Source organism: Mesoplodon mirus, assembly GCF_964341445.2.
Source record: "Mesoplodon mirus genome assembly, chromosome: 3".
Lineage (NCBI taxonomy): Eukaryota > Metazoa > Chordata > Mammalia > Artiodactyla > Ziphiidae > Mesoplodon > Mesoplodon mirus.
Genome location: NC_138978.1, coordinates 35480039 through 35507958, shown reverse-complemented (window position 1 = coordinate 35507958; position 27920 = coordinate 35480039). Strand labels below are relative to the sequence as shown.

General features: G+C 55.6%; 1 protein-coding gene and 1 pseudogene across 3 annotated transcripts; both read left to right on the top strand.

The window, feature by feature from the left end:
- On the top strand, positions 1-27528 carry LOC309800648 (bone morphogenetic protein 8B-like; the record flags this gene model as incomplete). 2 transcript variants are annotated; one of them, XM_082614895.1, is made up of 7 exons in its annotated part: positions 1-337; positions 15114-15303; positions 15743-15891; positions 23828-24022; positions 24802-24881; positions 25436-25546; positions 27379-27528. In XM_082614895.1, the coding sequence occupies 7 exons, from the start codon at positions 1-3 to the stop codon at positions 27526-27528; spliced, it is 1212 nt and encodes a 403-aa protein (XP_082471021.1). The 2 variants fall into 2 exon arrangements, with proteins under 2 accessions (XP_082471021.1, XP_082471020.1); XM_082614894.1 differs by having other exon boundaries at positions 25436-25603.
- On the top strand, positions 17578-21904 carry LOC309800743 (succinyl-CoA:3-ketoacid coenzyme A transferase 2, mitochondrial-like; annotated as a pseudogene). The gene is made up of 3 exons: positions 17578-19027; positions 21192-21255; positions 21658-21904. The product of its transcript is annotated as a succinyl-CoA:3-ketoacid coenzyme A transferase 2, mitochondrial-like (transcript).
- Positions 27529-27920: the final 392 nt, after the last annotated feature.

The following is a 27920-nucleotide window of genomic DNA, read 5'->3' as shown; positions in this document are numbered from 1 at the left end:
ATGGCCGCGCGCCCCGGGCCGCTCTGGCTGCTGGGCCTGGCGCTGTGCGCGCTGAGCGGCGGCGGCGCCTCTGTCCCGCGCCCCTCGCCCGGCTGCTCGCAACGGCGCCTGGGCCCGCGCGAGCGCCGCGACCTGCAGCGCGAGATCCTGGCGGTGCTCGGGCTGCCCGGGCGGCCCCGGCCCCGCGCGCCGCCCGCCGCCGCCCGGCTGCCCGCGTCCGCGCCGCTCTTCATGCTGGACATGTATCGCGCCATGGCCGGCGACGACGACGAGGACGGCGGGACCCCCGAGCGGCTCCTGGGCCGCGCCGACCTGGTCATGAGCTTCGTCAACATGGGTGAGAGCGGGCCCGGGGTGGGCGGCGGCGACCTAGCGTGAAGGCGCGTGGGGGACGGCGGGCCGAGGGGCCCCTCGGGGGCTGAGCGAGGGCTGCAGGGGCGTGTGCGCCACCTCGGGCAGGGCGAGCGCCCTGCTGGGAACGGGGAATCCCCTTGTCGTGGACAAGGAACCGCGGGAGGGAAAACCGCCCGGGTCAGGGCAGCGAAGTCTCAGGGGGGTGGGGGTCGGTGAGCTGCCGATCCGGCAGGGACAGATGAGGGATGTGAGTCCCAGAGGCGTACATTCACCCGCGGCCAAACACACCCGATGGTAAGATTCATGTAGTGTCGGGGGACGCGGGCAGTGCCAGGAAGACAGTCTCGTCCTGGGGGGACAGATGAGTAAACAGAGGCTGCGATGCTGTCACGTTGATAAGGGCGGTACCGAAGAGAGGGACAAAGTTCAGCGTGGAAAACCCTGGTCACGTCATCAAAGCACCAGAGTCGAGGTGAGGACCCAGATGTTCTGAGTCCACAGCAGCCTCTTCCCTGGGCCACCCGGGGGTGGGGTGCTGCTGGGGGGTGGGACGGTGGGGAAGGAGTAGACTCTGAGCTCAGCGGGGCAGGGACTGTGGTCTCGTCACCCTGGGCTCACACCCGGGACTTGGCTTGTCATGGCATGAGTGTCCAGGCCATTGAATGACCTGATGGGCAGCTTGGACCCTCTTTGTCCTCCCAGGTAAAGCCCAGCTTTTCCTCTCTGCAGAAATTATACTCCAAATCGTGGAGCCATTTACCCTTAAAGTTCTCAAAGATAAGTTTTCCATTACTAAACTCTCTTTAATCTACATTCATAAACATATGTCCCCCATCTGCTTTGCCTCTTGTCTGTGGCCGGTGAGGGGCAGGAGTCTGAGCTGAGGCAGACACTAGGCTGGACCTGGGGACCCAAGGACTACAGCTCAGCCCCAGGTGGGGAGAGCTTTGGGACCCAGAGCAGGGAGAGGACCCTTGCCATGGTCACCAGCCTCCCTTCACCTACAGCACCGCTCTTGACCCTCCCAACAACCCTGTTAGCGACATGATATTCATCCCCATCTCCCAGATGAGGACAGTGAGGCTCAGAGAGGCAGTGTCTTGCTCAGGACAACGTGGCCTCTATGTGGCCAAGCCAGGACAGGCCCAGGTTGTTTGGCCCTCCATCCAGTGCTCAAGGAGGTGACATTTCTGTGTCAGGAGGTCAGGCTTTCAAGGTGGAGAGAGCTTTCAGAGGGATTTCGGCAGAGGAACCCAGGGGTCAGAGTGACAATAAGTTTTGTGGGTCTTCAGCCGTTTGCCTCAAGGAGGCCCGTACCCGCCAAACCAGAACTCGTGATGGGCTCAGGTGGGGGAGCGAGCAGCAGGAGGCAGCTGTTAACCTCTATGGAGAGCCCAGTGCCAGGCACAGGACTTGGGCTGGCGGGTTCTAGATGCCACCTTCCTGGTTAGAGGGCAGGGGTGGCGACCACATGTGGAACTGAGGCTGGAGCTCCGTGCTGGGGTCATGCTGACCCCGGGCTCAGGACCAAGAAGAGCTGTGGATGCAGTCACCCTGAGAATGCCTCCAGGGGAGCCGTCCATCTGAATGAGTCACCGCCTAGCCCATGTCCCTCTTCCCCCAGCATCCCCTGGGGCAAGGGGTGCACAGCCCTGGAGCTGCTGCTGTGAGTCGAGCAGCACCCTGAGCTCAGGAGGAGCTGGTTGCCCTCCTGCTTCTGCTCTGTGATCTTAGGGAAGTCCCTTGCCCTCTCTGAGCCTCAGATCTCTCCTTGTAAAATGGGGCTCCTAGTGATCCATCCTCAGAGTTGTTGTGTGATAGGTTGACAGAGGGGGAGGGGCAGAAAGTCAGCCCCCTTTTTAGGGTGAACCTGGCCCTGGTCAGTGCTGATACCAGACCCTCCCAGCTGCTGCTCAGCCTTGGTGTGGATGTGATGGAAATGTCCCCACATGTCTTATAGACATGTGAAACCCAGAAACAGATTTTTAAAGTCAACCAAAGGTGTTTCTATCTGTTTTTGAATAAAAACTAGCATTTGAAGTTCCATAGTCCTATAAATACTCATTTCTTCCATGCAGCAACTTGTGAAGCTGTTTTACCAGCCTCATTTCATGGGCTCAGAGAGGTTAAATAACCAACCCAGGGCCACACAGCACATCCATGGCATCATCCAGGCTGTGGATTCCGAATCCCAGTTTCTTCCCACACCACCTCTGTGTGTTTCATGAAGATCTAAGGCCTCTGACGCTGTGGATTAACAAGCAGATCTTTGTTCAGTGGAAGCCTGGCCTGTGGGCAGTCCAGCCAGCTGTCTGAGGGCCTTCTTTATTCTCACATACTAACTGCACTAGTAAAACTCCTTCAGTTCGAGAAGTTTTAACTGGTAATTACCTAGGCTGATGTGGGGGATTAGAACCTACCAGGATTGTTTCCTCCTTTGGAGGCCCCGGCTCCAGGCACCTGAAGGTCAGCGGCCCCTGAACCACCGTGGAGTCTAATAGCAGAGTCGCTGTGGCATCCGCGCCCACGCCGAGGCTCCCACACCTGCTGGCTCCAGCTCCACCTCTGCTATTGGCCTCATCAGCTCCTGAGCAGCCGGCCGGGCCTGGTGCTTGCCGGGCCCCTGACCGTCAGTGGCACCTGTAGGACCCAGAGGCCTGGGCCTGCCGTCCAGGGGTCAGGCCTCTGCTTTTGAGCAGATGCTTTAGGAGCCGTGTCGTGACTGACAGGGCCTGTGTTGGGGGCCAAGGCTGCGGTCAGAGCTGGGCCCTGCCTGGCCTGCCTGTCGATCTCCGCCTGTGGACTCTTGGCTCCCCTTGGCCAGGACACAGTGACGGGGCCGGTGCCCTCGAGGAGCAGACAGAGCCTGTCCCTGGTGCCGCCTGAGCTCAGGTGAGGAGGCCCTGATCTGGGAGGCAGCGCCCAGGTTCTTGTCCCTCCTGGGCCTGCCGTGGACTCCTGCACGTCCCGAGCCACATCCCTTCCCTTCTCTGGGCCTCTGCTTTCCTGTCCAGTCCACAGCGATGGTGTCAGAGAAACGAGGTGCCTCCCAGCTCCGGCCCTGTGGCTCCTGGGAGACAGCTTCTCACACCACCACCCATCCCTCCGCCCAGCTCGGTGTGACTGGCTGGACCCCTGAGGGCCTCGGCCGGCCCAGCCAGCCCTGAGGGAGGGATGAGGCAGCAGAGACCACCTCTGCATGTTCCTCCTGAGCCCTTCTCCACCTCCTCTCCTTGGAGCACCAGGTGCCCATGCTCTAGAGTGAGAAACTGAGGCACAAACAGCACTGCAGGCAGAAGTGTGGTCAGAACTGGATGGGCCACCCTCACTTTCGTCCTGGCCCTTCCCTGGGCTGGACTAATTCACTCCCGTGATCCTGGGTGGCTGAGGGCAGCGGTGCGGATGAGCTGAGGCTGTTGGATTCGGGAGACGCAGGGCTCAGTGCGAGCGAGGGACCTGGCCCGGGTCCTGCTCAGCCCCCTGACCTTCACCTCCGTGAGCCCCAGGGTCACTTTCTTTGGTTCTTCAGTAGGCAATTCTTACATATTTTCCTGAATTCACTCCACAAATTGTCATGTAACACCTGCTCTGTGCCAGGCTCCATTCTAGTTCCTGGACTATAACAGGGAATGAAACCAAGTCCCCCCTTGTGGAGCTGACCTTCCAGTGGGAGAGAGAGACAGATAACAGTACATCAGCCACAAGGTGATTGTCACGTGGTCTAGACAGTGACGCCTCTCTCTGGAAACGGGGAGCGGATGGACAGTGGGAGGGCAGGCAGGACTGGGCTGGGGGTTCTGACCTGGGACTCAACAGAATTTGCATCTTGACTCCACCCACTACTCTCAGTGTGATCTGGATTTTCAGTCCACCTCTAGGAACCTCAGTCTTCTCCTCTGTAAAATGGAGATACTCACCGTACCCACCCTAGGGGTTGTTCAGGGATTGTGTGAGATGACACCCAGGGATGACCACATGCCCAGAACCTCCATGTCTGTCCTTTCATTTCATCTCACAATTACTGTCGTATCTTTCTTTAAAAAGAGGACAGTGAGGTTCAGGGTAGTTTGGTGGTTTTCCCAAGGTACACAGCAGGTTGTGTCCCTGCCTGCACATCCTTTGCTCTTGTCCTACACGGAAGCTGCCTCTCCCCCTGGCCCAGGGCCCATCATTAGGTGCAGTACGTGCTGCTGAATTGGACTGTATTCAATGTGAGCGTGTGTTGTAAACTGGGAACGTGATTTTCAAAATATCTTCGTTTTGGGATTTATAGAACTGATGCATATTCACTGTAGAAAATGCATACCGTATAGATTCATTATAGAATTTCATGATAGAAAATTCAGACCATATGTCTAGAAACATATAATATGGAAGCTCCTAGTAATCCTCTGTCTACCTCAGGGAGAACCAATGTTTAATCCTTTAGCTTAGCCCTTCCCCAGCAACCAGCCCTGATATTTTATCAATTTGTGTTATTCTTTTTTACAAAGTGGAATCTAAATGCCCACCGTTTTGCCATTTTGCTTTTCACTTAACAATAAATCCTTTATCCATCTTGAAAGTCGACTGTTAAGTGACCACATTATTTTTCTTTTTATCTATCTACCTTTTATTCATTTATTTTTATTTCAACTTTATTGAAGTATAATTGACATATAAAATTGTAAGTTATTTAAAGTGTACATCAGGATGATTTGCTATACATATACATATAACATTCCCCCCATCTAGTTAATTAACACATTCATCACTTCACATATGTATTCTTTTTTGTGTGTGAGAACATTTAATTTCTACTCTTTTAGCAAATTTCAAAATTATATAATAGTGTTATCAATTATAGTCACCATGTTTTACATTAGCTCCTCAGACCTTATTCAACTTATGGCTGAAAGATTGTACCCTGTTACCAGCCTCTCCCTATTTCCCCCACCCCCAGCTCCTGGCAACCACTTTTCTACTCTTCTGACTTTTTAACTTTTTAAAATCCACATATAAGTGATATCATGAAGTATTTGTCTTTCTCTGGCTTACTTCACTTAGCATAATGCCTTCAAGTTTCATCCATGTTGTCGTAAATGGAAGGATTTCCTTCTTTCTCATAGTTGAATAGCATTCCCTTGTGTGTGTGTGTGTGTGTGTGTGTACACGCGCGTGCCTTAACTTCTTTATCTATTCATCTGTAGATGGACACTGAGGTTATTTCCTCATCTCGGCTGTTGTGAATAATGCTGCAATGAACATGGGAGTGCAGATATCTTTTTTAAAATTGAGATATATTTGACATATAATTTATATCAGTTTCAGGTGTGCAACATAATGATTCAATACTTGTACATATTGCAAAGCGACCACTACCATACTTACACTTTTTTCTCTTTGATATCCTGTTTTTATTTCCTTTGGATATATATCCAGACATGGGATTGCCGGATCATATGGTGGTTCTATTTTTAATTTTTTGAGGAACCTCCATATTATTTTCCATAGTGGCTGCACCAATTTACATTCCCACTAAAAGTGCACAAGAGTTCCCGTTTTCCCACATTCTCACAAATACTTGTTATCGCTTGTCTTTTTGATGATAATAGCCATTCTAACAAGTGTGAGGTGATAGCTCATTGTGGTTTTGGTTTTCATTTCCCTGATGATTAGTGATGTTGGGCACCTTTTCATGTACCTGTTGGACATTTGTATGTCTTCTTTGGAAAAATGTCTATTCAGTTCCTCTGCTCATTTAAAAAATTGGATTGTTTGTTTTTTTGCTATTGAGTTGTATGTGTTCTTTATATATTTTGGATATTAACCCCTTATCAAGAAATGTGGTTTGCAAGTATTTTCTCCCATTCAGTAGGTTGCCTTTTCATTTTGTTGATGGTTTCCAAAGGTATTTCTCTTTCCAAGAGTTGAAGGTGGGTCTCTTTTCTCCAAAACCCGGTTTGGCCATCAGAATGGTGTGCCCTATGAATCCCTGATGACTGGCTACTCCTCCCTGCCCCCATCTTCTCAGTCTTTTCTCACCCTTCTGAGGTAAATGACTACTATTGCCCCTAGGTGACAGGGGAGAAGTCTAGTCTCAAAGAGTATAAGTGACTGGCCCAAGGTCCTGTGTACCCAGATCCAAAGGAGCAGATATGAAAACTGGGTCACAGCAGTGAGGAGGGTTGGCCTTGGAGGTGGGAGAGCACAGTGGGGAAGACCAGGTTTTAATTCAGGGTCTGCTACTTGAGATCTGTGAGATTTTGAACAGGTTACTTGAAGTCTCAGCATCTCAGTTTCCTCATCTTTAAAATCAGGATAATAATACCTGTATCATAGTGCAATGGTTATATAGGTTAAGGCATTGAAAAACTTAGCAAGTGCCTGGCACCGCTCAGTAAACAGCAGTCAGAATTATGAGGAAGAGCCTGCTGTGTTTGTCTACCCTCCCGCCCCCATCATTTGCTTGGGGACCTGGAGCCGAGTGGTAAGAGCACGGTTCCAGGATCAGATTCCCATTCTACCACTTGCTTTTAGTGGATGCTATGGTGCTCCCCAGATATTCTCTTTGGGACTGAGTCACTTGTTGCACCAGCTGCTTGGAGGGTGGGCTGCTGACGGCTGGGTTCTTCTCTCAACATCAATGTACCAGCTTCTTGTTCAAGGTTGGGCACCCTCCTTGAGGGCACCCCACATCCAATGACTGGCTTATTGGGGTATAAATGCCCAGCCCCCTTGCCTCAAGGAGGGACAACTGTGAAGGGCCATCAGCCCAGAGCTCCCCGTGCAGATGGGCTGGGCTGGCCCTTTTGTGATTGCGTCAGCTGTTCAGCTGTGCCCACTCCTGCTCGTTCCCTGCAAGAACACTCTCCACTAAACCTACCCACTCAGCCTGTTGCCCAGGAAGTCTGACCTAAGTTATATTTATATGACTTTTGTGTAAGTTATTTACTGCTGTGTGCCTCAGGTTCCTCATCTGTAAAATGGGAGCAATAATAGTTCCTGCCTCCTAGGATGGCTATGAGCATTAAATGACTTACTCTATGTAAAGGGCTGAAAGAGTGCCTGGTAAATGCTCAGTAAATGTTAGCCTGGTTTGATTGTTTGTTTGTTTTTAGCCCAAGTCCAGCTGGTCAGTGACAAGACCAGAAGTAAAACCCAGTTATTTCCTTTAACTGCTGGCTCTGCCCCCTTCAGCAGCCATTCCTTCAGAACAGTCTAGGGCTCTGAATACAGGAAGGGTTCTGGGGAAGCCAAAGGCTGCAAGACCCAGGTATGGAGAAGGTTGGATCCTTCAGTCTGAGGTCATTGCTTCACAAACACTCCTGGGAACCTACTGTGTGCTGTTGCCCTCCCTGGTTATCTTGGTGCCCACTCCAAAGCACAAGCCCCAGCCCAAGATCCGCTCATTACAGTGGGAAAGGTAGGCCCACAGACAACTCAATGTATATGATTGCAAAGTGGGAGAAATGGCCATTCCCCCACTCAGATATGAGCATGAAGGTTCAGTGCTGCAGAAGACAGACCAGGTCTCTCTCTCATTTGTGGGGGATGAACAAGGCCAGAAGAGGGGGAGGAATGAATGGCCTCCTGGCTGGGGGACAGAGAAGGCTTTGAAGGAGGTGGCATTGTGCTGGACCTTGAAAGAAGGGTAGAACTTAGTCAGAAGCGGGTGAAAGGAGAAGGTGTCCAGGCAGAGGGGAGGCATGGAGGTAAAAAAGCTCTCAGCCTGTTCTTGGAACTCCAGTTCCTCAAGTGAAAATCCACTCATGGCTTCTCCTGCTTGGGATCCTTCTGCGTGTTCCTTCTTGCCAACCTGGCACTCAGCGTTTGACATTCTAGTCCAGCAGAACCCTGTGGTGTTCCCTTGACATGTCCCCAACCTGATGAGGCTGTGGATGGGGAGAAAGAGTGTAGACTTTGGAGACAGACACACCTAGACTCTAATCCCACCTTGGGGGCTTCTGGGTGTGGTCTTGTGCAAATGGGTTAACTTCCCTGATCTTCGGTGTTCTCAGCTATCAAATGGGGTGAAGAATGCCTCTTTCACGGGGTTGCTGTGGTTGCCAGCTTCCGGTATAGTTCTCAATGATCCCTGCCTCCTGGTTTTCACACCCTTATGTCCTCCCACACTGGGCCAGCGCTGGCCTATGTGACCGATAGGATGTGACAATAGGGTTGCTGTGTCACTTCCAAGATTAGGTTATAAAAACACTGCAGCTTCTGTCTACCTGCCACCCCCCAAGATGACTCATTCTGAGGAAAGGTCATGTCGTGAGAGGTCCACATGAGGAGCCTTCTACCCTCAGCCACAAGTGTGAGCTTAGAAGTGGATCTGTCCGTCCCAGTCAAGTCTCCAGAGACCACAGCCCCACCTGACAGCTTGACTGTCACGTCATGAGAAACCCTGAGACAGAGCCACCCAGCTAAGCACCTGGATTCCTGACCCTCAGAAACCATGTGAAATAATAAGTGTTGGCTGTTTTCAGCTGCTATATTTGGGGTAATTTGTTACACAGCAATAGATAACTAACACAGTTAGGTAAACTTGAACAAAAATGGCCTGTGTAACATGTCCATGATGGTGCCTGACACACAGTTCAGTGCTCAAAAAATGGGAGCTGACGCATTATTTCCCACCTCCGTGCTTTGCCTCAGATACTTTACTCCATTTCTGCTTGTCAGAATTCTTCCACCACTCTCAACTATGTTGCCTAGAAAAGTGTTCTCTGACCACTCCTCCCCAAGGCATCTCCACGAGCGCCCTCCACCTTGATCATCTGTATTTCTCTTAGGAATGGAGTTGCTTTCTGCCTGTGTGATTCAGGGGCACGTCCAGTCCCTTTTTCTCCTACCCCCGCCCCGGCCCTACTAAGAAACTATGAACAACCTCAGAACGGGGACCAAATCTGACTCTGGGCCTGGACAGATGGCACATTAGCAGGGCCAGCCTCCTGTCTTTTGTTTTTTATTATTGCTTTTTTTTTTTTAATTTGGCCACGCCGCACGGCATGTGGGATCTTAGTTCCCTGACCAGGGATGGAACCGACGCCCTCTGCATTGGAAGCACAGCGTCGTAACCACTGGGCTGCCAGGGAGGTCCCTCCAGCCTCCCCATCTTTTCAGATCACCTTGGCCCTCCCCTGGGACCCGAGTCCCCGCAGGGCCCTGCCTGGAGAACAGTGGCCTCAGCAGGCCACCTCTCAGGCACCTGTTGATGGAAGAATCTTGTGGAGAGGTGATTCCCCCATACCAGTATCGCCACCCAGAAAGTCCAGGGCCACTCATTTTACATGGACTCCAAGTCTGCAAGTCCACGTGAAGGGCCCCTAACCTGACACGTGACCCCAAGCAAGTCTCTGCCCCTCTGGACCTCAGTTTCCCATCCATGCAGGATTGCCACGAAGGCCTTTCCAGCTCCCACAAAAGAATGTGTCCCCCACCCTCCCTGCCCACTGATGGGGCTCCTCCAGGGCTGAGGCACAGGGTGGGAGGACACCCGCCGCTCCTCACGGGCACCCATTCTCCACGGGAGAGAGGGGATGTGTCACCGTGACCACGTCTTTCTGGAAAGCCCCACAGTTCAGGTCTTTCCTGGGTTTGAACTGGAGGAACCGCATCCTTCTTGCTCACATCTCCTTGGATCTATTTTTGGCCTTGGCGGGCTTGATGTGGTGCAGTGGGCAGGTTGTTCCCTTTCAATTTGGGCTCTGAAGCCGGCTGAGGCCTGGACCAGTAATTATAAGCACAGAGCCATTTATGGAAACAGCTCTTGAAAAAGTCAGTAATGAGAACTGACTAAAAATACCCCCAGCAGTGAAGCGGGGGGCCTGCTCTGGGCAGCGCTGAGATTCCTGGGCGGGAGGAAGCCCTGAAGAGGCAGAACCGGGAGGTGATGGATTCTGCAGCTCACTCGGGACCCGCACGGGCCGCGGAGACCCGGGTGTTTCCTTAGGTCTGAGGGGCCCCTCGGCCTTGTTACCGGCAGGACCAGCCAGACGGGCCCAGCCCATCTGCCTCCGGGGCCCCGAGGGAGCCTGTCCTCCACCTCGGGGGCTGGGCCGTGAACCGAGGCGAGTCCTACAGCAAAGTGAGAACGTGGGTGGCTTGGGTTGGAAACCCTCGGTGATGCGGAAGCCACTCCCAGACCAGCAGGACGCCCCAGCCCAGGGGCTGCGCTGCTGGATGCTGAGCCGCTGTCCTGGGGACCAGGAGCCCTTGGGATGAGGGGCTGGGCATCCCCTCTCTGGGCCCCCGGGACACGAGGGGCTGGATGAGCAGACTGCTGAGGCCTCCCGTTTCCACCCCACATTGTTCAGTCTCTGTCCTCAAATTGGTCACCGCCCAGAGGGCAGATGAACTGGGGACAGGGACCCCCGGGACAGGGAAAGGGAGAGACCGGCAGGCTGATGTGTGTGGGGTCAGAGGCGGGCGAGGGGGCTTTCACAGCTGGACCGAGAAGAAAGTAGCCTTTATACTTGGCGGAATGGGGCAACCCCGGAGAGAGCGGCTTCGAGGAGGGACTCCAGGGGGAGGGTGTTTGCACCAGAAGGCCCAGGAGGCCATGAGGATGGGCAGGGCCAGCCTGTGTGGGTGAGGGGCGGTGGCTGGACAGCAGAGCCAAGCGTAAGACCCTCCCATGGGCCCTAAGGGGCTGGGGAAGGGTTTGAGGGCAGGAAGGACTGTCAGGTCAGAAGATGCCATTCTCTTAACAGCCACACTGGACTGGAGGAAGGGGGTGTCTTTTGAAGTCTTACTTTTTGGTCAGGAACAAGACAGATTTAGGTTGTCCGGGTGACTCTACATTTTGTTGAGGGCACAAAAATAGCCAAAGCCGATGTAGGTGTTGGGCAGGTGGCACCTGGAGCTCTAGCCTGAGCTGTGGGTGCAGGGCCTCAGACATGGAAAGGCAGAATGAGGGCCACAGACGGGGTGGTGGAGGCCGCCTCCTCCTGTGGGCCCTCCCCTCAACCGCGGGGTCCAGAGCTGGTTTATCAGGGGCTGGAAGCGAAGGCCAAGGGTCCAGTTAGCACTCACTGGTGAATCGTAACTGCTTATTGTTCTGGGGGCTGCATTAAGGCGATCCAGAAAGTAAATTAATTTGCTGCTGCTTCTCCAGACAGAAAAGCTGGTTCAGGGATTGAACATTTTGGGCAGCTTTTTATAATTTTGTGGAAAATAAACATGTCAAGGTACCTATGGAGCCAGACATACCTTTGTCTGCTCCCTTGTCTGTGGCCAGTGAAGTGCACTGTGCCTGTCTTTTCATGTCTTTGCCAGTGTGTCTTTGGGAATCTTGGGTCAAAGGATAAATTCATAGGTAATTTTGCCAGGGTATTGCAAAAGGATGTTGCCAAATTCCTCTCCATGGTATCCCTACCAGCACCATGTGAAAATACGCACGTCTGTGCTTACCTGTTTCCTTCTCACAGGCCATACTGAGCACCCAAGGACAAGCCCCCCCACCCCTTCCAATCCTCTTGAAACCATCATGCTCTGTATTTTACTTACAATAGAAATAACATTCCCTATTTTATTTGTCTTGTTTGTTTCTATTCTGTCTCCCCTGTTAGACTGTAAACACTGTGAATGCACTGTCTTGTTCTGTCTGTTCACTGCTGTGCTCCCAGTCAGAACAGACTCTTACATACCGTAAGAACTTGATAATTTTGTTTATAAATTGAACTTGATAAATTAATGAATAAATAAATAAATGATGAGTACACTTATTTAGAAAACAATCACTCAAAATCTCCCCTTCCGGGCTTCTCTGGTGGCTCAGTGGTTGAGAGTCCGCCTGCCGATGCAGGGGACACGGGTTCGTGCCCTGGTCCAGGAAGATCCCACATGCCTCAGAGCGGCTGGGCCCGTGAGCCATGGCCGCTGAGCCTGCGCGTCCGGAGCCTGTGCTCCGCAACGGGAGAGGCCAGAGCAGTGAGAGGCCCACGTACCGCAAAAAAAAAAAAAGATGAGGGTATCTCATCTTGGCTCAAATTTGGGAGATTGCAAGTCAGGCTCATTCCAAACTCCTGTTGAACAGCCATCCCTCCCAGTCCATTGCCTATTTACAAAGTCCTTTCATGGACTTGTGAGGAAAGCTGGGTGTCTCCTCATTCCCAGTTCACACAGGAGAAGACCAGGCCCAGAGGGGATTTCCATACCTGGTCAGTGCAGGGACAGGCCTGCAGTGAGCCCCTGACCACTGGCCAGAACCCTCCAGGATGCCCTAAGCTGCCTCTCTGGCTAAAGCAGGCTCGGTCTGCACAGTTAACGAGGGGGAAATAGAGGTGCCAGAAAATGCTTTCCCAGAACACCAGCTTTTGGGAACTCTCTCTCCTAACTCAAAGCCACAGGCACTGAAAAACCTGCAAATCCACAGGTGGCCTCGCCCTCCCCTCTCCATTGACTGTCAGATAAAGGAGTTACTCTCTTTACCCAGTTCCACACTCAGGACATTTCACCAATTTCTGATGAAAATCATTTTCCTAAAAGTGTCCCACCTCTAGTGCTTGCCTGGAACTGCTGGGGTGGGCAGTTTCCTGTGCTGGAACTGTTGCGGGGGTGAGGGTGTGGGTGGGCATCGATTTCACAAACCCACAGGATGGCAGTTTGGAACTGGGGTCAGCCCAGGTGAACAGGGCTCTGTTGACCCAGCACACGCGGGCCCCCAGCTCAGCAAGGGAGGGAGGCCACAGAGCTTGGTGCCCGCAGGAGCTGGCAGGTTTGTGGTTGGTTGTTCCCTCAGTCGTGGATACAACATGAATGAGTCAGTGTCAGGCCTGCAGACGGAGGTTCCCAGTGACACACCAAGGGTCACCCACTGTGCCTTGGGGGCAGATATACTTAAGAATGCTTTGAGAGGGGTCGGGCTCAGGGCGTGGCTGCGTGACCCCTTCTTATTCTCGGGGCCACACCCTGTGACAGCCAACAGCCGGGACCTATTTCATCCTGCAGATCAGGGATGCTTACACAGCCATGTAACCGAGGTGGTCTCTGCAGTTACCGAATCCACAGAAATTGTCCCTAAAGCTCTGTGTGTGAGTGTGTAGGGAGGAGGGGACTCTTATGGTGATATTCATGGCGAGCATCACTCGGCAAAGGTCCAGAACCCTGCCCTCCGTGCCCTGCCTGTATGGGAGGACCCGGATCCTCTTATGTCACGCTGCCCCTGGAACAGCCTGGCTAGTGGCTGGGCATTTACTGCGGCTCCAGCACCCTGTCAGACAATGGAGGTTCTATTTCCTCTCCTCCCTGGTCAGGGGATGAAACGCCCATCTCCTGCCCAAACATGTGTCCACTGGCCCCGCCCAGCACAGCTGTTTGCCCATCCATCACCGGACCTGGTCTCCACCGCAAGGACAGGAAGTGCTCCCACATCCGCCTCTGCCACCAGCCTGGTGACTTGTGGTCTCTGAGTCCAGTAGCCAGAGAGAGAATTTTTAAAAAGACTCACAGACGTGTAATTAAAATCTCAGTGTTGGTTTTGGGGGAAGGCTCTGGGAGGCTCCCGCCCCTGCTTTGCGGAAACACAGATTTTTAGTGTTTGAAAGTGACAGGAGGCTAAAGTGAGACGCTCTAAATATACTGTCCTGGGCATTTCCGGGCAGCTGAGGAAATATGGGGTTTATTCTGCTCCTGTGGTCTCTCGCCCAGACTGTTAGAGCAGCCCTGCCACTGGCCTGCCTTGGGTCCCCTGCAGCCTGGGCTTTACCCTCGCCTCCACAAATAGCTTCCACTCTACCCTCAAACCACACTCCCTTGCTGCCCAGAGCCCTGACCCCCCACTGGCCAGAGCACAGCCCACGCTCCGAGGCCAGAATTCCAGCTCTCCGCAGTCAGGTCACAGCCAGACTTATGCCCTGAGCCGCACATTGCGGGATGGTGGGCGGCCCCAGCACCTCACACCTGTGCAGGACCTCTGCCTAGAATGTCTTCTCCCCCACCTTATCCTCCTACCAAGACTCAGTCCCATAATTCAAGGCCAGTTCAGGTGTCACCTCCTCCGGGAAGCCTGCTCAGATCATGCCATGGGACCCTCCAGCTTCCCCAGCACTTGACCCAGTATCTCCAGGAGCTGTCATCCTACCTCATCTCTTCCTGGTTCTTTCCATGTCTCCCTCCGGCCCCCTTCCTGCTTCCCCTTGTTCCAAAAGGGTCCTGCCATCCTTTCACCCTTTGCTGGGTCTTATGGCTGTTGTTTTCCCTGCCGGTGTTGTCGTTCCTCGGCTCTAGGCCTTTGCTCAGGCTGGACCCTGCCTCTGCAGCGCCCTTCTCCCTTGACATCGTGGCAAATTCACTCTCCCCTCAAGGCCCAGCTCCAAAGCCCTCTCTCCCCTCAACTCCCATCCACATACCGGCTGACTCCGGGAGCCCCATCCTGCTCAAGTGTACTCAGCTATGTCCCTGCTGCCACCGTGGCCCTTTTCTGCCTTGGGTCTGATGTCCATCTCCCCAGAGGAGGGACCTGTCCTGTGCCCCATCTGTGGGTCCCAGAGCCAGCAGGGTGCTGAGCTGGGCAGGCTGGGTTTGGGGCTTGCGGACCAGACATAGACACTGCCCTTGTGGCACCGCCATGTGCCAGGTGCCGTGCCAGGTGCCTCACGACACAGCTCCCGGAGCCCTCTCGGCACCCAGGAGGCAGAGCTGGGACAAGCCTGTTCTCGAGGAGGGAGCGGTCCCACCCAGACTGCCCAGGCCCCCAGACCCCACCTGGCCCTGCCCACCCCGGAGCCCGAGCTGGAACCCCAAGTGACCACCAGTCCCACTTTGTCTTGCAGTGGAGCGGGACCGCACCCTGGGCCACCAGGAGCCCCAGTGGAAGGAGTTCCGCTTTGACCTGACCCAGATCCCGGCAGGGGAGGCCGTCACGGCCGCGGAGTTCCGGATTTACAAGCTGCCCAGTACCCACCTGCTCAACTGGACCCTCCACGTCAGCATGTTCGAGGTGGTCCTGGAGCAGTCCAACAGGTGCCTGCCCTGCGCCCCACGGGCCCGCTCAAGCCTCTGTTGGAGGGTCCGGCCCAGCCCTGGGTTCCGGGGGGGACATTTCCCAGAGGACAGAAGGGGAGCTTCCTGGGCAGCCCACCTCAGAGAAGAAAGATGGTTGGCCCGAGGCCTCGTGTCACTGTGGGGAGAGGCCCAGCATCAGTCCTGGATTCAAGTCCCCATCCTACTGTCCTAGCTGTGGGACCATGGACAGGTCACTAAGCTCCTGAGCCTCAGTTTCCGCAGCTGTACACGGGCACAGTAACACCTTTGTACGGTAGACGCAGTGAGAAAAGGCATGTAAGGCTCCCAGGTCAGAGCCAGGTGGGGTAGATGCCCCACTAATGGTCCCCCAGGAGGGCACTGGAAACACAAAGGCAGCTGTGCCGGCCCTCGGTTAATTGTTCTTTCGTGTCCACAGGGAGTCTGACTTGTTCTTTTTGGATCTTCAGACGCTCCGATCTGGGGACGAGGGCTGGCTGGTGTTGGACGTGACAGCAGCCAGTGACCGCTGGCTCTTGAACCGTAACAAGGACCTGGGACTCCGCCTCTATGTGGAAACAGATGATGGTAAGACTCGGATCAGCAGCGAACCTTCCCCTGGGGGCTCCTCAGAGGAAGCTGCTGGTGGCAGGCACAGCTGGAGCCCCTCACATGGCCCTGGAGGCCTGGCCTTTTCCACCTGTGCCGCTGGGGGATACCTCCACCCCTCCACGGGGGCTCAGTGGGTAGAGAGTGAGGTTCCCGCAGTGCAGGACAGCAGGAGACCCCCTACCAGCCGAGAGTGCCTCCTCTCCTTCTGCAGGACCAACAGTTGTGATGCTCAGAGTGAGTCCATGTTTTCCCTCCCCAAGAAATGGGAGATTCTTTCTACTCTACGGAGCTGCCTTCTGCACCAGGAGTTCCCGTCCTGGGCTGGGCGAGGGGAAGCGCTCACACCCTCAGGCTCTGAGGCAGAGGCCTGGGTGTGAATCTCAGCTCTGCAGCCTTCTAACTCGGTGACCTTGGCAGGTTACTTACCTTTCTAAGCCTCGGTTTCCTCATCTGTAGAATGAGGATTCACACCTTCATTCATTTAGCAGGTGTTTGGATGAGAGCCTTCTGGTGGGCCCAGGGTTGGTGTGTCTGCGGTACAGCGGGGGCCACCATGGCTGGAGCACAGGGGGCTAGGCAACGGCTGTGAGGAGGCTGAGAGAAGTGGGCAAAAGAGTAACTCTGAAATAAATGTCATCTTATTTAATAGCAGTGGAGGGGGACAGGATCTGATTCAGCGTTCTATAAAACAACCCTCTGAGACACTCCCCCTCAAGGGGGTGTAGCATCTCTCCCCCTCCTTCAGTGTGGGCTACGCTTACAGACTTGCTTCCCAAAGTATGCCGTGGGCTGGGGCAGTACCTTTGCAGGGGCAACCTGAGCGGCACCCCTCAGCCGGGTGCTCAGGCTCCCATGAGCACGTCATGTAGCTCCCAGACACCCTTGATCTGACGGGGTGGGAACAGCACTTCACCTCCATGGTCTTCGTCCCCAAAACCCAGAACCCCAGTCTCACCATGAGAAAAACATCAGACAGCCTGAAACTGAAGGGCATTCTACAGAATACCTGACCAGTACTTCTCAAAACTGTCAAGGTCATCAAAAAACACTGGAGGTCTGAGGAATTGTAACAGCCCAGAGGTGCCTAAGGAGTTGTGATGACTATATGCCAACGTGGGACCCTGGGTGGGATCCTGGAAAAAAGACACTGGAGAAAACTAATGAAATCTGAGTAGATCGTGATGTTTAGTAAATAATAAGAAACCAATATTGGTTGATTAGTTGTGACAACTGTGGTTCCAGGACAGTACGTGCTGGGGACACAGGTGTAGGAACCGCTGACGTGCAGGTGGATCTGGGGGCGAGGGGACGGGAGTAGCGCGCCGGGGAGGAAGGGTGACGATGGAGAGGAAGGAGACGAAGGAGACGGCGCCCAGGCTTCCCCGGAGGGACGTCGCCTCGGGGCCTCTGTGCGCCAGTCCCCGGATCCCTCCAGTCCCTCCTGACGGTCCGGACCGGTCCCGCCTACCGCCTTCGCGGCCCGGGAAGCTCGGCGCCTCGGGCCCTCGGAGCGCGGAGACGGAGCGGGGCGGCGGGAAGCCAGCCGCGCGGGCGCGTCACCGCCGGGGCCCCGTGCCCTGTGACGCGCGGGCGGGGCGCGCACGGCCGCCTCCTGTCCCCACTGGGCCCGGGGCCGGAGCCCCAGCCGGAGCAGAGCGGACGATGGCAGCCCTGCGGCTCCTGGAGTCTGCGCTCGGGCGCCGGGTCCCCGCCGGCCGCTCGGTGCCCGCGCTGGCGACGGGCGGTGTGTGCGGCTTCGCCAGCAGCGCCCGCGCGCGTGCCAAGTCCTACGCGGACCCCGTGGAGGCCGTGAGAGACACAGCGCGAGGATCATGGTCCGGGGCTTCGGCCTCTGCGCGATCCCGGAGAGCCTGATAGGGGCGCTGCTCAGAAACGCGTGAAGGACTTGACCGTGGTCAGCAGCAACGTGGGGGAGGGGAATTTCGGGCTCGGCCTTTTCCTGGGGACCAAGCAGATCGCCCGCAGCGTCTGCTCGTACTTGGGGAAGAACTCGCTCTGCGAGCACCGGTACCTGGCGGGCGAGCTGGAGCTGGAGATCTCGCCCCAAGGCACCCTGGCCGAGCGCATCCGCGCGGGGGGCGCCTGCGTGCCCGCCTTCCACACCCCCACGGCCTACGGAACCCTGGCCCAGGAAGGAGGCGCACCCAGCAAGTACTTAGAGGACGGCCACATCGCCATCCTGAGTCAGCCCAGGGAGGTGAGGGAGTTCCACGGACAGCACTACCTTCTGGAGCACGAGACGTCACGGCCGATTTTGCTTTGGTGAAAGGGTGGAAGGCCGACCCGGCAGGAAACGTCATCTTCAGGGCCAGCGCCAGGAACTTCAACGTGCCCATGTGCAAAGCTGCGAGAACCTCAGTGATGGAGATTGAAGAAATTGTGGACCTGGGGTGTTTGCCCCAGAGGACATCCATGTTCCTAACATTTACTTAGATCGAGGAATACAGGGGGGAAAATATGAGAAAAGAAATGAGCGTTTAACGATGCGGAAAGAGGATGATGAAATATGCAAGTCTGCAGATAATATAAGGACACGGGTCATCAAGCAGGCAGCTCTTGAATTTGAGGACGGCCTGTATGCCAATTTGGGCATAGGAATCCCTCTTCTGGCCACCAACTACATCAGCCCCAGTATAACCGTTCATCTTTTCAGTGAAAATGGAATCTTGGGCTCGGGTCCGTTTCCACTGAAAGACGAGGTGGACGGAGATCTCAACAATGCGGGCAAGCAAACAGTCACCCTTCTTCCTGGGGGCTGTTTTTTTCTCCAGCGATGAATCATTTGCCATGATTCGAGGGGGACACATCGACCTAACCTTGCTGGGAGCCACGCAGGTTTCCAAATACGGTGACCTGGCTAACTGGATGATACCTGGCAAGAAGGTGAAAGGAATGGGGGGTGCGATGGATCTGGTGTCCAGAACCGAGACCAGAGTGATGGTCACCATGGAGCACTGCACCAAGGCTAATGAACCCAAAATTTTGGAGAAATGCACCATGCCGCTGAATGGAAAGCGGTGTGTGGACTGAATCATCACCGAGAAGGCCGTGTTTGACATGCACAGGAAGGGCGGACTGGGCTTCCCTGGTGGTGCAGTGGTTGAGAATGCGCCTGCCAATGCAGGGGACACGGGTTCGAGCCCTGGTCCGAGAAGATCCCACATGCAGCAGAGCAGCTAAGCCCGTGCGCCACAACTACTAAGCCTGCACTCTAGAGCCCGCAAGCCACAACTACTGAGCCCACGAGCCACAACGAAGAGTAGCCCCCACTCGCCGCAACTAGAGAAAAGCCCGCCCCAACGTAGCCAAAAATAAATAAATTAATTAATTAATTAAAGAAAAAGAGAGGACTGACCCTGATCGAGCTCTGGGATGGCCTGATGGTGGAGGACATCAAAAAAAGCACGGGGAGCACCTTTACCATCTCCCTGAATCTTAGACCCATGCAGCAGGTCGAAACCTAGCCAGAAAGTGAACCTTGGTCCCAGAGCATGTGCTTCTCCCTTTAACCTCTTGGATTGCATCCTGAGAAAGCCACAATCACATTTCTACATTTCACCAGCATCTGGCCGGCTTTCTCCTGCCGTCCCAGACTGGCTGCCACTGGGTAGGCTTTGTTCTCTCAAGAGGGACATGCCTTTAGTTAAAAAGAAAAGGAAACCAGAGGCACTGACCTTATACGTCCTGTGAGTTCTGAGAAAGCTCTGCTCCAATCACCCTCCACCCTGTCTGTGGTATTTACATTAAATTCTATGCAGCTTGAGATGATCCCATGGGAAAGGTTTCACTGAAGTGCCTGCTCTTGTGAATGAATCATGAAATGTAGGGAAAAGTGATGGGGGAGGAACAACTCCACCCAGAGTCTGTGGAAGTCACCGTTTTAGTGTACTGGAACAATGAAAACATACACACATAAATGTGAATTTGTAACCAGGAGAAACGCTGTCTAAATGAAAGATTTTTTCCTTTGGCCCTATTGACTTTCCTTCTGGGGACTTTCATTTTGTCGCTAAGTTTTGTTTCCTTGTAGCCTCACTTCCTCTGCCTCTCACATTTCTCCCCCTCGTAGCTAAATAGATCTGTCTCTAGAAGGGAAGCACGACTGTCTAGGTGGCCAGTAAACTGGTAATAGGGGCAACTGAAGGGGGAGAGACTGTTTGGTGCCGACATTCCACCAGGAAGTCTCCTCTGTGAATAAACAGCTCGTCTGTGTGTGGCCAAAGGCTGCGGCTTAGGATGGGAGGAGTTCTAGAAACCCGGGCGATGGACTTAGATGGGTTTTCTGTTCTTAAATCATAGTGTTCCTGTGTTGTCCAGATCAGACACTTAGACCCTTCTCTGTTTTGGAGCCTAAACCAGCCTCTTGTTCATACTCCCTTGAAACTCATGAGGGGCAGTGAGGTACTTCATCCTGAATCCACAGTCTCACAAACTAAACAGAAAAAAATGAGTTTTTGTTTGCGTGCGTGCGTGCGTGTGTGAGGTTCAAACCCAGGCCTGCCATGGAAGCCGAGCCTTCTCAATGCGGCTCTAGGGCTGCACAAAATGGATGGGAGCTCGTAGGTAAGAACAGGAAGCAACAGCTAGTCAAGGAAGGCCTTTCAGAGAGGTCTCCCTGAGGCCTCACCCTGACGAGAGGCCCGGATCCTGGAGTGGAGCGACAGTGCACCTGAGGGGACAGCCACAGAGTATCAGGGGACCGTGACCAGGCGGGCAGTGGATGGATGTCACTGAGTGGACTGTGCAGCACCTTCTGGGGCTTCTGGGGAGGAGGACCTGATCTGCCCTGCATGTTGGGAGACGTCTTCCAGCATCAGCCTGGGACAGGCAGAGGTTTCCAGAAGCAGACGAGTTACAGGGCTGTTCAGCAGCAGAAGAAGGAAAAGCATTGAGTTCCTAGTTCTCATGCGGTGAGGAAATAAATACCCTGTGGGACAAAAGCACACCTGGTCACAGCTGGCTCCCCTCCAAGGGTTTCAGCCAGGCGTCCTGATTGTCCTTCAACGTGGCACTAGGGTCACATTCATGACCGCAGGCTGAGGTGGGGCAGGGGCTGCAGGGAAGGGGCAGGTGGCACCCAGAGCAGAAAGAGGCCTTGGGGAGAGATGGGAGCTGTCTTGGCCTGGCCCAGGGAGAGGGGGCATGAATCCCCAGGGATGTGATAGGTCAGGGGAGCTGCCAAGACATCCGGGCCCTGATGGGGTAGACTCAGAAATGGGGGGAGGCTGGAGGTGTCAGGGGCCTTCCTGGCCCAGAGGAGCAGCATCTTCATCTGAACCTGCGTGCAGGGGGAGGCCACAGTGTGGCCCCCATCTCGAGGTGTGGCCACACATCCCACGTCTCTCACAAAGGGGACAGCATGCCTGCCAGCACCCTCACAGTTCAGGTCTAGAAGCAGGGACCCTGGGTCTCAGAGGTTCCTGAAGTTCCTGCCTCTGCTTTCTGGAAAGGGTCCTGCCAGAGCCAGGCAGCCTGGGGGCCACCACCTGGACAGCCGGGGCCTGCCCTGTGACCCAATATCTCTGTGCCCAGGAGACCCCAATACGATCCTTGACCAGACAGTTGCACAAAGAAAAGTCTACAGTGAACACAGCCTCGGGAGCACCGAAGGTCTCCCTGGCCTCTCAGTGGACAGGGCTCTCCAGGGACTCACAGGACAGGGCAGCTGCACACACAGGCCTGGAGGGCTGCCGGGCCAAGGCCGCCGCATGTGTCCACCAGGTGTGGAGCTCCGCTCCAGTGCCGCGTGGAGGACAGCCGCCCGCCTGCCCCCGTCGCTCACAGCCTCCTCCTGCTGCCCTCACGGGCCTTTCCGGTTGTGGCGGCGCTGCTGTGTGTCTCGTGGCTCTGCATCCTCACGGGCCTGCTCTTCCTCGTGACCCTAACCTGCCATGACCCAGACTCCCCGAACGGCTTCTCCCTGGGCCCCTTCCAGTGTCAGCTCCTGTCTCAGCAGGGTCATCCCTGAGTGGCACCTCTGATGGGCCCAGTGCGTGTTTGTGGCAGGTGATGTCATAGGTCAAAGGTTAGTCCCTGGTCGATTAGTTGTTTAGTCAACTCTGGCGCATGGACTCAGGGATAAAGCACAGCTGTGTAAGGGCCGGCGATATCCTTGACCTGTAATGTGCAGTGGAGGATCATGAGACCCACTAATAGAACACACGTTTATGTATGTGCACATGTACACTAGCTGTATAAATGCACACGTGAGTGTACACATACATATATGTGCATGTGTGTATATGCCTGTGCATCACTGTTGCAACATTGGGGTGAAATGTACATGGAAGTGGGATGTTCGGCCCTGTGTTTTAAGAAACCTTAACAGTGAGCTTGTAGTCATCCCCTGTTGTTTAGTGTGAGAAAATTCCACAGGGAAAGGAAATGAAGAGGTTCTATCACATTCTCATCTTTATGATGAAAGCCAGGAAATAACTTAAATGTCTAAAGATGAACTAATATCTAAATATTCAGATGTATCTACTCAAAGGAATTTTATACATTTGAAATGTTCATAGTTGAGACTTAACAACCGAGAAAATGTTTATGTGGAAAAATTGGGAAAAATACAGACTTCTTTCTTACACTCACAATTTAAATTAACATATGAAAATATCCCAGAAAAATGAAAATGATGCGTTGTAGCAAGGGAGGGGTTTTATGGGTGATATTTTTTCTAAGTTTCTTTACAGTTGTTGTATATCACTTTGACAATTAAAAAACAAGAGGTCATTGGAACTACAGAGAGCTACGGGAAGATAGTTTTTCTGGTGGAGGTGACTTTTCCAGGGATAACCAGTGTGTTTTTCCAGCATCCTCAGGCTTTAAGCAGCTGCGGGTAAAATCCCAGTTTTACAAGCATCACTACTCCTAGGCTGAGGCCCCAGTCATGTCGCTGCCCACAGCCTTTTCTCTCTTTCTTCCCTTTCAAACCACAAACCCGCTGGTTAAGAACCTAAATGGAGGGCTTCCCTGGTGGCGCAGTGGTTGAGAGTCTGCCTGACAATGCAGGGGACACGGGTTTGTGCCCCGGTCCGGGAGGATCCCAAATGCCGTGGAGCAGCTGGGCCCGTGAGCCATGGCCGCTGAGCCTGCGCATCCAGAGCCTGTGCTCTGCAATGGGAGAGGCCACAACAGTGAGAGGCCCGCATACCACAAAAAAAAATAAATGCATGAAAGTTCCAAAAAAAAAAAAAAAAAATTCACTTAAAAAAAAAAAAAAAAGAACCTAAATGGATAAGAAGGGCTCTGGAAGGGCTCGTGTCTGAACGTGGACTTGGGGTAAATGTCTCTGCCCATGGAGCCTGGGGTCTCGTTTGGGGGCATCAGGACGGTGAGTGGCCTGCTCTCGGGCGGTGCTCAGCAGAGCAAGCACTGAGTCCTGGCAGCCGCTCCCGCCAGCCGGGTGTTGTAAATCCTACACTGATCCCCAGAAAGGATGGGGTGGAAGGTAGAACTCGGGCCTCGGAGCCCCGAGATGGACGGGAACCCTGGTTCTGAGAGTCCCTGGTAGTGGTGCTCCGAGCCGTCACCGAGGGGCTCTGATGTTGCCCAGTGAAATGATGGGTCTGGCGTCACCATGAAGACTGGTTGAGATCATCACGTGAACTGACTGAAGGCTGTAAAGCGCTGTCACAACTGGCGGTGCCCTGGCCCATCACTAATCCCGAGCCTGTGCTCCCGAGGACCCTCCCCCTCTCCTGCAGAGCTGCCTGCTGGGGGCTGGGGCTGGACTTGGGACTCGGGTCTTCAGAGGAGGAAACCGAGGCCCAGTGGGTCCCCTGCAGCCTCAGGCTCCGTGCTCCTGGCCCGCCCACAGAGAGGTCCCTGCTGTGTCCCCGTGCAGGGCCCCACCCTCGAGTGACCGCCCTCTCTGCTCTCTCCGTCTCAGGGCGCAGCGTGGATCCTGGCCTGGCCGGTCTGCTGGGGCAACAGGCACCGCGCTCCAAGCAGCCTTTCATGGTCACCTTTTTCAGGGCGAGCCCCGGCCCCGTCCGAGCCCCTCGGGCAGTGAGGCCCCTGAAGAGGAGGCAGCCGAAAAGAACCAACGAGCTGCCGCCCCCAAACAAACTGCCGGGGATCTTCGGTGAGGTTGGGGACCAAGTGGTGGGGACAGAACCCTCCTGGCCTCAGTGGGGTCAGACTGATGGTCAGTCACCCAGCCACCTTTCCTGACACCGCTTTGCCCCTGCACCCTGGGGACCAGCCACTGCACGGTCTCCAGGGCTCTGAGCATCTGCCCTCGCTGCCCTGAAGTCCCTTCCTGCCCTCCCTGGCTCACCAGGCCCCCCCTTACCCCCCCCGTCAAAATCAGGTGCCCCTGGTGGCCCTCGGTGCTGCCCCGGGAGCCCTGCAGGATCCAAGTGTTCGTGTGAAGGTGTCTCTACCAGGCCAAGCCCCTCGGGATCAGAGCCCCCTGGTGCCCTCCTTTCCTTCACGGGGAGCCGGGCTTTGCTTGGCCTCAGTGGGAGCCACTTGTCCTGTGGAATGGGCGTGGCTGGAGAGGCGGATGAGGTCAGGGGTGTCTCCAGAGGAAAGGAGGAGGGGCTGCTGGACGGCACAGGGTCCCCGGGCTGTTTAGTGGACCATCGGGAGTCACAGGCTGAAAGTCAGGGGAGGCTGGGCTGAGCGTGGGGTGGCTGTAACCACGGGGAATCATCTGGAGCCATTGAAGGTTCTTGACCAGGGTCACGGTGCCAGCAGAGCTGCAGAGCTGGGCTTTATGAGACCAAATGTGTTAGTTTCCCATCATTCATTTACTCAACAAATGAGCCCATCAGGGCGTCCCCCGCCCCAGGAGCTCCCCGTGGTGGGTGCACAGGGCAGGAGCCCCAGCAAAGACCTTGCCCCTTCTGTCCCCCGCAGACGACGTCCACGGCTCCCATGGGCGACAGGTGTGCCGTCGGCATGAGCTCTATGTCAGCTTCCAGGACCTTGGCTGGCTGGTAATTCCTGACTCTCCCTCTTTCCTAAATGACAGTCCCCACCTTGAAGATGGCAAGTGTATGTCCAAGAGGAGGTAGAATCATGGGGGATTTGGATTTTCTTGTTTTATTTTCCTCTGTGTTTTTCCAAGTTCTCTAAAGGGAGAATGTGTTGCCTCTGTAGTGAAGAGTGCCTTTTTGTGAAAACCATGAAACTGGAGACTGAATCCTTAGTCATAAAATGTCAGAGCTGCAGCAGGAAAACTGAGGCCAGGGTGGGCAGTGCCTCTGGCCTTTGCTGTGACTGGGGGTGGGCTGGGGAGGACAAAGCTGAGCGCTGATGGCGCACGAAGGGGACGGAGATCGTGCCCAGCCCTGTCTGCTGAGGGTCTTCCGGTGGATGTCAGGCCTCTGGGGGAAACTGCCCTGGGAGGGGCCCGAGGGTGGGTTGATGGGCCCTGAGGCTGAGGGGGGGGTAAGGGGCAGCCCTGAGTTGTGCTGTGACAGCTGCTGGACTGGGGGGCTCGGGAGGGGCACATGGATGGGACTCACCTTCTCCCATTACCTGCCCCCAGGACTGGGTCATCGCCCCCCAAGGCTACTCAGCCTATTACTGTGAAGGGGAGTGCTCCTTCCCACTGGACTCGTGCATGAACGCCACCAACCACGCCATCCTGCAGTCCCTGGTCAGTACCGCGTCCCTCTGCCTGGACGCCCGGGGGAGGGGTTTGCAGGGGAGAGGGGCGTGTGCAGCCAGCAGGTGATGGCAGCGTTGCTGTGTCAGGGAGCTTTCTCTACATGGAAACCTTTCTGCGTGCACGTGCAGTGAAATCCCACAGCCGTGCAGAAACTGGTCCCCGTGTGGGCCACCCCCAACCCGTGCACCTGAACACACGTGCACGTGGGGGACCTTCATGTCCATGCGGTGGGTACCAGACTTATAAAGCCCCGCCTGCTGGTGGTCAGAGGCACAGCCCGTGCATGATAGGCGGGCATCCCACATGGCTACTTCTGCCCTCGGAACACACACGTGCACCATGTTCACAGGCACGTTCGGCCTCCTGTGTGTCACACATGCCCTCAGGGTCGGGGTGGGTGACACACGTGTGGGTTCTGACCCCTCTTCCTGTGCAGGAGTCACCAGGTACCCCGTGCCCTTCTGGTTTCCCCTCCCGTTCCTTTCCCGTTGGCTCTTTTTTCTGGGTCCCTCTCGGCTCTTTGTGTCTCTACAGCCTTTTGATGCCCTGGTGTCTGGGGAAACTTTAAATGCTGAAAAAGTTTCTAATGGGAACACTGTTGCTGCTGCTTATTGCTAAGTGTTTTAAATGTTTTTTAGTGCTGAGGCTTCTTTCTAGAACATTGACCTGGACACTGTAGTTACAGGTTGTTCAAGGTGATGCCCTAGAGCAAGTGAGTTAAGGCAGCATGGACCCCAGGATAATGCTTCCTTTCCCAATGGTCACATGGGATTTGCTGGACCCCTGGGGAGCTGCCTTCCTTGAAGAAGGTCGGGGTGATGGAGCCTGTCCTGGCAGCAGGCTGCTCAGAGCTGGGGCTTCTGGGGTAAGGCTGGGCTCTGGGGACCGGGGGCCAGGCTGCCGGACAGGGCCCCCCATGAGACGGCTTCGCCCAGGTCCTGCTCAGCGGCCTCCGTGAGGTCTGGGAGGTCCTGGTGGATGGAAGCAGGTTCCCTTTTCTCTCCAGCCCCTGACAGGCTGGGGGGCTGCCTTCAGGGCCCTTCCATGTGGGGCCCCGATGAAGAGTCCAGGGTGAACGGCAGCTCATCCTGCCGAGTCCCCAGATAAATATTTTTGTAGAGGCTGCAAGAGCTCACTCAGTCGGGCTGTCTTCAGGGGTAGAGCTGTTTGGAGGAGGGTAGCGGGATCCCCGTGCCAGGTCCCAGTCGTGCCGCGGCCTCGGCCTCAGCCATGGAACTGGGCAGGTGACTCGGTCCCTGTGCCCTCAGTGGTCATCTGCCCCGAACAATCCCTGCCTAGAAATTGTTAGGAGGGGTGGAGGTGCTTTGAGAAACAACAGTGTCGGACACCCCAAGGGTGAGCCTAGAAGTCTGGCCGCTAGCAGGTGTAACACGGACCTTCACCGGCTCCCAGTCTGGAGGGGGAGACGGACCAGAAACAGCTCATGCGGACAAGACACGATCAGGGACGTTGCAGAAGCGCAGGGAGGAGAGAGGAGCAGAGGGGACCCCGGGGGCGGCGCTGCGGGGGCGCAGGCAGGACCTGGCACACGTGCCGGGGGCCAGCAGGGTCAGGGTTGTCCTGTCTGGGGGGAGAGGCTGTGATAGGAGCCACAGGTGCCCAGGCTGGGCCTGAGGGCAGCGGCGGGGTGGCCAAGGGGGGACGGGGCCGGGACAGAGTTCGCGCCAGCACCTGCAGGGCTGTGGGGCGAGATGGCGCCGGGGAGGGGCGAGCAGCTGGAGCCCGGGCCGCAGGAGCTGGGGGCTGGGGCGGGGTCCCCGCGGTTCTCACGCCTCTGCCTGCCGCCCCCTCCCCGCCAGGTGCACCTGATGAAGCCTGACGCGGTCCCCAAGGCGTGCTGCGCGCCCACCAAGCTGAGCGCCACCTCCGTCCTCTACTACGACAGCAGCAACAACGTCATCCTGCGCAAGCACCGCAACATGGTGGTCCGCGCCTGCGGCTGCCACTGACGCCCCGCCCCGGCTGCTGCACCGCCCCTACCGGGTCAGGTCAGCCCTCCGCAGGTGACACCCCCCAACGCCCTCACAGCTCAGGCAGGGCGGCAGCGAAGGCGCCCCTCCGCTGCCCACATCCTGCCAGCGGCTGGTCCTCTGCCCCGCCCCCGCCCGGTGCCTGAGGCGGTGGTGGAACTCTGGCCTGGTGGTCTACGTCCGCAGCAGCGTCCTACCCCAGCCCCCTCTCCAGAGGCACGGGCTGACCGTTCTTTGGGGTTGGCAGAGAGTCCTGAGGACCTGCCCTTGTCCACTGCTGGCCCAGCTGTGGGCAGGTGTGGGACGAACTCAGAGGCACCTGCAGCCCAGGATGGCCACCTCAGGCCCTTCACCGTCCACGACAGGGTCTG